The 9,170-nt window shown below is 39.9% G+C and overlaps 1 protein-coding gene and 1 long non-coding RNA gene across 3 annotated transcripts in view; one reads left to right on the forward strand and one right to left on the reverse strand.

The window, feature by feature from the left end:
- The window catches only part of ext1c (exostoses (multiple) 1c), a 63,241-nt gene that overhangs the window by 2,864 nt on the left and 51,207 nt on the right, over positions 1-9,170 (reverse strand). For both annotated transcript variants that reach the window (XM_025065234.1, XM_008331124.3), the window contains exons 4-10: positions 6,591-6,698; positions 4,689-4,808; positions 3,599-3,731; positions 2,818-2,936; positions 2,618-2,713; positions 1,616-1,702; positions 1,357-1,517 (exon numbers count right to left, since the gene is read on the reverse strand). In XM_025065234.1, coding sequence (XP_024921002.1) covers positions 1,357-1,517; positions 1,616-1,702; positions 2,618-2,713; positions 2,818-2,936; positions 3,599-3,731; positions 4,689-4,808; positions 6,591-6,698 — 824 coding nt within the window. The remainder of the gene's footprint in view (positions 1-1,356; positions 1,518-1,615; positions 1,703-2,617; positions 2,714-2,817; positions 2,937-3,598; positions 3,732-4,688; positions 4,809-6,590; positions 6,699-9,170) is intronic.
- Positions 1,398-9,170, forward strand: part of LOC103393994 (uncharacterized) — a 65,739-nt gene continuing 57,966 nt past the window's right edge. Inside the window, exons 1-3 of the long non-coding RNA XR_523079.3 lie at positions 1,398-1,523; positions 2,828-2,951; positions 3,941-4,067. This is a non-coding gene — a long non-coding RNA (uncharacterized LOC103393994). The remainder of the gene's footprint in view (positions 1,524-2,827; positions 2,952-3,940; positions 4,068-9,170) is intronic.

A 9,170-nucleotide genomic window follows, 5' to 3' on the forward strand; every position in this document is an offset into this window, starting at 1 on the left:
CCGCCCCCACCGCCACCACCTTCAGGCCGTGAAAGCCGGGAGCCTCCCTTTGCGTGCGTACGTGCGTACGTGCGCGCGATTGTGCGAATGCGCTCGTTCACGTTCGCGGGCTATAGAGAGCCCGGGTACAACTGAAATTATGGTAAAATATATTGTTTATTATCATTAATTATATTTCATTTTGTTTTTATGTCCAAAATAAGACCGGATCGACACATTCTCGGCAAGTAATGGAAAACACCGTCAACTATTGTTGACTAGACCTAAGATTTATCTTCAGGCGTTTCAGGCTACTTGTTGTAACATTAGTATTATTTCTAGCTTTTAATTTGCTCTTCGTGACTCATCTCTGAACTTTTGTGAACATTCTTTTACCCTTAGTCAACTAACTAACTTAGCTTTAGGCATTCTATTTGCCGTGTTCTTTGCTATGGTTCAGTAATTGTTATAATTAAATATAATTATTTAATGGCTAACGTATAAGTAGCTCAGTGCTAGTATTGTCTTGTTTACCACTACTTGCTTACTAATTTCACTTCCATGTAGGCCTAATTGCTGTTGTATAACAGCAATTTGAATTAGCTTTTTGTTGACATACCATTTCCCTATATTGCAGATTTTTATCACCTAGTTTTATGTGTCCAAAAAGAAAAAGGTTTTAAAAACCGTTATTTTGGAGTAAATTTTATAGTGTCATCAAATCCCTGTTGAAAATAAACAATTCTCTAACACAAAAGAAACTTTTTAATCCTCCCGTAGTCCCTCTGTTATGACTGCCACAGGTACTTTTATTCTGTATTACACCTTCCACATTTGGTCTCCTTTACAGTCACAGTGCAGCCAGAGGTCGAGTGGAGGCGTCTCAAATCAATATACATTATCTCTAACATCAAGTCTGGTAAAGGTTTCTTGGCACTAATGTAAACAGACTTTTTATGTGGCACTTCTCAAAGCGTTCTAACATAAAAGGGAATTTTTCAAGGGTTTAACAAAGTCATAAGGTGCCTTTTCCTATAGCACACATTTCTTCATTATTACACTGATATTTTTTATAAAACTGTTTTAATGTGCTGTTATTAATGTCCAATTAAAGTGATGAGAAACATCAATGTTTAAACAGCTTTGTTAGAACAAGTTTTGTTCAGCACTTAGTAACCACAGCTGTAAACATCTTCATGTTTTGTAATATTGTGTCAACTCTTCTTCAGAAATGTGTTGTGAACTGAATAAATATTGTGTCAACTCTTCTTCAGAAATTTGTTGTGAACTGAATAACTCTACACATGATTCCTGTTCTACCTTTAAACTCAACCTAATGGGATTTACACCTTCCTTGTTTTTGTAGCCGTGGTGTACCTGTGATAGAAGGCAGCTCCTGTCAGAACGATGGAGTACTCGTTGGTCCATTTGGAGGTGTAGCCCCAAACGTGCTTGAGGGGATCCCAGAAGTGGCTCCTGGGTGGATAACCCACGATTCGCTCCGGAAAACTCCGCCACACCAGGAAGGCAAAGTTCACCTGCAGGTACCAGATGTTAGTGTGGGATTTATTGGCTGGTTCTGGATTTTGTTTAGGAGTATTTTTGGGACAGAACTAATGTTCTGTGTGGCTCATACCTCACTGGTCAGCAGAACCGTGTCCTCGTCCAGACTCAGCACTGCCTCTGTCTCTATGGCAACGTGAGGTAGGAAGCGACTGGTGGTCTGAGAGGGAAGAGAACAGTCATAAATCACAGCTCTGCTGCTCTACGCTGAGTGTTGGCTGCAGTTTGTTTGAAAGGTTCTCAGGACAAGGCGGTGATGGAGTTAATCATTCAGAGTGACGGGGCTGTGTGAGGAGACATGTAGATCAGTGGTTCTCCAACTATTACACCTCATACCACCTCAAAAAAAAAATATATGGACAAAGAACACAATTATACTGCCACACATAACAGTCTCATAGAACAACTGCTGATTCGTTATCAGAAGTCAGACCCACCCCCACCACTAGAGGGAACCCATATACCACCAGTGGTTGGTGTCCCACAGTTTGAGAACCACTGCTTTAAAAGAAGAAAACAAAGTGGTGGCAGTTTGAGAACCACTGCTTTAGAAGAAGAAAACAAAGTGGTGCATGAAGAGGAGGAGGTTAGAGAGAAACTGAAAGCCAAGAGGAGACAGGAACATGGGAAGTGAGTGACACTTATGAAAGCAAACAGCCCACGGGTCGGTGAACGTGTCAGCAGACAAACACGAAGCACAAGAAACAAACACATCAAGGGCAAAGAAGAGAGAGCAGTGTGAAAGGACGGAGAGTGAAATGTTTCAGCTAAGAGTTGGCAGGAAATGTAGCCCATGAAAAAATACCAAAAAGAAAACTAGCTAAAGCTCAACCCAGACTTAAAAAAGCTAAAGCAAAAAAAAAGTTAGAAATAGTATACATTTTTCAAAAACTAAAACTAAACATAAAGGCTGAAAATATATAATGATATAGATAAATCTGCCCTGAAAATGAAAGAAAATGCCTTTGAAACACATCTTTTTGACAAAGTGTCAAAGTGAGCATCTGCGATGTCGTCAATCAGACGTGCGTGGGTGTCAGTGTCAATGTCAGCCTCAGTCAGCGTCAGTCCTCACCTTCCTCTTGCCGTCTGTCACAGTTAGAGGAACAGGCGTTTGAGGCCATTTGCTCCGACTGGGAGGAGGCTTCTCACTGTTCCACAGGATGATGATCTGCAACAAGAAAAAAAACAAATTTGCTTTGGTCAGAATTATCTGTTGGATTGGAGGAGGTTTGTTGTGACTCTGGATGTTCTAATAAAGTTGTTGTTATTCACCTGTGAACAGTACTTGGACTTGGAGATGACCTGCAGCAGCTTCATGATTGGCTGAGACTGGAAGACCAGTGGAGAAACGGCATGTATAACAGCAGTGAACTCTTGACCTGGACTCACCCCTGAAAAGCATTGGGGTAAGGGGAAAAAAAAACAAAAATATGTCTGTAAATTATACATATATGACATATTTATGATTTATATTAGACATATTAGATGTATGTATCTTGGTCTACAAAAAACAAAACAAAAAAAATGTGCACCTTAAAAAACACATTTATTTCTGTTAATGAGTTAAGTCTCAATATATTACATATATTACATTACATATATATGAAACTCTTTTAAATATATAATACAATATTAAAAATATATAAAAATGATCCCATAGGGTAGGTGTGCCAACCATTTGAAAACCATTGGTCTAAAACACTGTTTTTTTATTCAAGCCTTGATCATTTGAAGAGAACTTGTATAAAGTGCATTAAAGAATCATCAAAACCCAGTTATGCTATGTTTCACTCAACTAGTTGTTTTTATGTCATAATAAATGACAAAGGAAATGGAAAAATATGTACAATGGCTCACAGTAGTTTGAAATAAAAACACAACACGCTGTTTCGGGGCAGCATTTTGAAATGAGAAGCGATGCAGACGAGGCGTTGGGGAAATATTGGATCGCAATGTCTCCTCCGAGTGTTTGTTACTCATCGTTACCACTGCAAATCTCAAACCACAAATTACTACTTGAAGCAGAAGTGGTTGGAATCTAAAGTACACTTACCTAATCCCAGGTAGTAGAAGGGGAAATGTGCCAGGTGGGTTGAATACTCGGGCAGAACCAGCAGACCTCCGGGCAGAGAGTTCCACATGTATTTGTTCCTCGATATGTGTGAAAACACGCGGTCCTTGATTATCTGGAAACAGACGGGAGAAATCCACGAGGTCGGTGATGTCAGTATTTAAGGATTTCCAGGATATATGGAAAAGAAAATCTGGGCAATTTATGCCAACTAACGGCCATCAAGACCCCTAGAGGCAGACTTTGGAAATGCCGATCTTGTGATTAGGAAATGTATATAACCAACTGATAATACATTGTTTTTTCTACATTTTGCACCAACAGGAGACGTCCACATGCAGCAGCAGCACCCCCCCCTCCACCATGGATTCTCTGTAAAGCTTCACTGCCCTCAGGCTGACAGACTGCACAGCTGGCCCTGGTGGTGAGAGGGCCCCCTCCTCTGCATGCTGTATGTATTTAAGCAGCTTATCACCAACCTCCAGAACCTCTGCTTTATTATCTCTGTAATAAATTCCCAGAAGAAAATCCACCAGAGGCTGCCAGACCTGCCGTTTTACATAAAAGTGGAATAACCCCCCCCCCACTTCCAAACTGAGTGATTTTACCAAGAGTAAGTCACATGGTGGTTTGGCCACATTTAAATACGGTGGGGGAATATCTATGAAATAAATTCCATGTAACCCTTGACTTCACCTTCAAACTGCTCTTAGTTAGAGCAAAAAAAAAAACTTTTCTCGGGAAAAAAATGTAAGATAAAAACCTCAGATTGTATAAAAATAGATAATGTAGCTATGATTAAAGTGATAATTTATTTTCATATGAACAGATGTCTTCAAGGAAATCAGACATTTCTCACATACAGTGTCATATACTGTCAATGTGGTAAAAATGTTGATAACCTTTAAAAGAAAGTAAAAACAAAACAAATACAGTCACAAAAAGTTGCTGTAAATGCTGCGAGGGGTTCCACACGGTTCCGCACATAGATACTAAATTTTATCTGTTTTAGTTGGAGTTTAAATTTGGTTAATAATGGTTTGAGAGTTAACTCCTGAACAAGGTGAAATACCTCCAGCGTGGTGAGGACGATCTTATCCACAGAGGAGAAGTAGGCTTCCCATAACATCTGTGTCTTCTGTCTGAGGGCCAGGATTCTCTCGTTACCAACTGCTCTCACCGTAGATGGAACCTGGAGGATTGATTTGATGATATATAGAGAGGAAAAAAAAAGGTTTGAAAGAACAAGATCTACTTACAGAAAATTAATCTAACACACAGCTGATGTCTGAGTAATGAGGCGCTGGCATGAAACGGCTGATTCAGGGGTTTCCAGTTAATCAGCAAATAGATCCCATTATTTAGAGAGTAAAGCTCAGTGACTTAATCAGAGAGAAATGAAGACACGTTGGACCGGCTCAGTAACGTGACCGGCCCTTAGGTCTGTACGTGGCTGAAATGTCATCTGGGGATTGTACGAGAGCTTAGAATTTCAAATAAAATAAATTACCGTCAAATATAACCTGAAAAATACTGAAGTTTGATCAAAAAGTATTACAGAAAAAATGGATGTAAACGTTAATTTAAACAAACTAAAATAACATGATAATCAACATTTTTCTATAAAGGGCTACAGACAGGCTACAATTGGGGGAAGAAATGCACAAATTCGGGTCAGCTTTTCATAATATTGTATCTGTTAAATCCGTCCTGAAGAATCTTTGAAGGACATTTTCCCACTGTTGCCCACATTCAGCCTGTTGTGTTAAAACTCTGATCGCTTGAAGCTGTCGTGTGTGTGTGTGTGTGTATTTGACACATTTGCAGGTTTGTTTTGATCAATGATCACACTTCAGCTCTTTTTGTCCACTCCTTGACTAATTCAAACGTTTGTTCTGCTGCAGTGGTGTTCCTGTCTGAAGGCCAATCCATGACATGTTGTCAGGTTGTGATAACGGTGGTGTTAGTGTTAATTCTTCTTCCTACGTTTGTTTGTTTGTCGGTGTGCGCATGTTTCTGTGTGTGTGAGACACACAGGACGAGTGTTTTTCCAGCTGAAGCAGGATTAACACCCCTGCTGCTGTTGAATCTCTGAGGTTCTCCTCCCTGTAATCACTCTGTGTGATGCAGGTAAATCCCGGCTCTGTGGCCTTTCATGCTGGACGTTAAAACCAGTATCTATGATTACATTCGAACCAGGTCAGGACCCTGTTTGTTAAGCCCTGATGTAAACAGAAAAACAACGCTAATGGATTTGATAGTGTAAAAAAATATATACTGCTAAGCCACTGCTTCTCCCGTGGTTCTAAAAAGTACAAGTTGGATTAGTGCTGTTCAGACTGTCATAAACCATCAGATATAGGTCACACATGGGTAACAAAGACGGATCAGGGCCACTTTGACCTGCAGTGTGGGTGTAGTTTTTAGTAACACAATTGGTAAATGAAACCACAGTTTAGCAGAGAATTGGATAAAAGCTAAATAAATAAAACGGTGTGAATTTTACTCATTAGATTACAACTATCACTCTGTGAGACACAAATTTAGTTTAAAGCTAGTTTAAATAGATTAGTCAAATTTAGCCAAGAAAAACAGCAGAGTAAGCCGAAACAAAGTCTGATTTTTTTTTTCCACCCAAACTGTTAGATGCCACATCCTGTACCACACTCATGTACCTTTCTGCTACTCCTGATGTCCTTATACAGATTATATACAGCACGACATTTCCTCTATTTGTCTCGATGTGTCCTTAGTGGAAGTTGAGAACGGAAGTTTAGCTGGATATACACACAGTGGTTTTTTTTTTGTAGATGGATGGATTTTTTGTTGTATTTTGTTCCCATCGTTTATGATTCGCTGTGTTTTAACACTAAACTCATCAGTGCCCATTTTGCTCCATTTTTATGGAGGTTGTTTTGTGACCGTGGGATGAAAGGAGTTCTATCTGGTGGTTAAAAACACTTCGCCCTGTTACCTGCAGCAATAACCGTTCGTCTCCTTCAATGACTGCCTGGTTCCACTGTATGATTTCGGAGAATGGCAGCTCCCAGCCGTTACTCAGCAACACTGGGATGCAGGCCGCCTGCACACAACAAAACACAGAAACACACATAATAGTATTCAGGGTCATTCAGAGACATGATGGCGGTACAAAGAGATTCATTTTGTACAGAAACGACCATAAAACTCAGTTGAAAATGCACTTGTCGTCTGTTCGCCACATTACAAGCCACCACTACACGAGTACAACACGGCGTGTGTGAGTGCAGCCCCAGCTGTTTTTGGCCAAGTGACAGTGCAGTAATGTGATCAGTGCCCTGGTGTACAGCTGCGGAAGTCGTGTCCGTGAGATTTAATATTATAATCGGCCCTCAGAAAAATAAACTTGATTAAAAATGAGAGAGTCACTCATATAAGTGATTAAAAAATGATAGATAGCATCGTTTTTTTTCTTCGTTTTTTTTCGCTTTTCTTTTTAATTATTGTTTTGCCGTCAATTATAACTAATTTGGCTTTTTTAAGGTCTGGCTTTTGGCAAGAGCTAGCTAGCTAATTTTTTTTTGTTTTACCAGTTTTGTTTTTCCTCAAAAGCAGTTTTCGATGACTGAGAGTATGATTGAATATTTATTGTTTATTTTTTTGCTTTTTTAAATAAGCATTTTTGCTTAAATTGATTTTCTTTGGTAAGGTTTTGGCTAACAGGGCTAATGTTTTTGAATTTTTGGCACTTTTCTAGCTCATTTTTGATAAATTACAGCTTACAAGTTTTGTATAATGATGACGTTTTCTTGTTATTAGATCATTTACATCGTTGTGTGATGTAACTTACTGCTTTCAGAACACGTGTAAATGCAATGTTCTGACAGGAAGAGGGATCTATGAGTATGTAAGGAGATGGAGTGGAGAAGTGGAGAAGAGAACTAGACAAGTCCTGCAGACTTCATGACTTATTTAGGCTGATTTTTTTTCTATGTTTTTTTTTTCTCTTTTCTTTTACTATTTTTTTTCTTTGGCAGTTTTTTGATGTTTCACATCTTCTGCCTTCAAGGTCCTGCTGTGTTCTCCAACTGTTTTTACTCTTTCCTTCTCTTCTTCTCCATCATCATCATCATCATCATCATCATCATCATCATCATCTTCATCTTCTTCATCTTCTTCTTCTTTGTGCGTTGCAGTGTTGCATCTGGGCTTCATTTTTTTCTAATTGATTCTCCAGAGAACATCAACAGGAGCCAAGACAGTGGAGATCAAAGGCTCTCTGCAGGTTCCTCTAGGGACCCTCACCCACGGTGTCTTCAGACTTGCTGAAGGACACTGTGGAGTAAACAGCAGGGCTTGTAGTTGCACATGGCCCACAGGTTGCACCCAGGTCATGCAGAGAATCCCCTAGAAACACCCAATTTGATGAAGCCCAGAGACTGCTGCAAGAGTTTCCTTCATCCGAGACGATGAAGATGATGCACAGTCGTGACTGGTTTGTAACATTTAAAAAAGGTTCTCATCCCTGAAGATGGAACGATATGGAGGCCTGTGTGCAGCTGCTGCTGCGCTGTAGTTTTTTTTTTTAGTTTTGGATTGTGTAAGCAAAGAAAGCCTTGAATGTCTGCAAAGGTAAAACTGCAGTGCACTGAACGACTTAATTCAATTTACTTCAAATGAAAACCATAGATACTGTATAGTACATCTAATGAATGCGTGACATGCCATGCATTGATCCATTATTTCAGTTCCTGAATCATAGGATGTGGAGACGACCTTAGGATATTTTTACTTTATCGAAATTGCCAACACTTTAAAAAATAAAGTTCCTGGTGTGTGTTGGAAAACTGGCAGTAAAGTTTGCCACCACACTAGTGGCTGCCAGTTCTTATGTGGTCTTAGCTGCTCTCTCTCTCTCTCTCTGTTTCTTTCTTTTTTTTATTTTAGTTTCTTATTTAATTTTAGGCCACAGAGATATGCTTTCCTTGGACGCAAATATGCCTAATCCTAACCCTATCTCTAATCTGACCATAATTCTACCCCAACTCTAAACTAAATTGTCAACCTCATTACACCTTTCCATTTCGTTGGGAGCTGCAAAATGTCCCACAAGGACAAAGTCTTCTTCTCTGCGATGGCATCTCCCAAATCAAATCCCCACAAGTATAGCTATACCAAGAAAGAAAACACATACACACCCAAACATGTTTACATACAAATGTGCAGCCAAGGAACCTGAAAAGTGACTCTGGCAAAATAATAGTGTTAAAGGAGAAAAAGGAGGATAAAGAGAGTAGACAGGATGAGGAATGGACTGTGGCTGCTGACTGCTGCCAAGTCAAATGGGTTTTATATGTGTGTGTGCCTGTATTTGTCCATTCAGCACACCATCAGCAGCGTGGGTATCCGCGGATACTTCCGGCCTGTTTGGTGCACACTCCAGAGAAGACTGTGGTTAGGGAGTAGTATAACGGCCAGGGATACACTGAGTGTTGTGCAAATCTAAAAACAGTTGCTGCTGCTGCTTCCTGCTGCTGCCTGCAGGGGTGTGAGACCGACAACTTGGGTGGCTGAG

Source organism: Cynoglossus semilaevis, chromosome 18 (genome assembly GCF_000523025.1).
Source record: "Cynoglossus semilaevis isolate Cse_v1.0 chromosome 18, Cse_v1.0, whole genome shotgun sequence".
Taxonomy (NCBI): Eukaryota; Metazoa; Chordata; class Actinopteri; order Pleuronectiformes; family Cynoglossidae; genus Cynoglossus; species Cynoglossus semilaevis.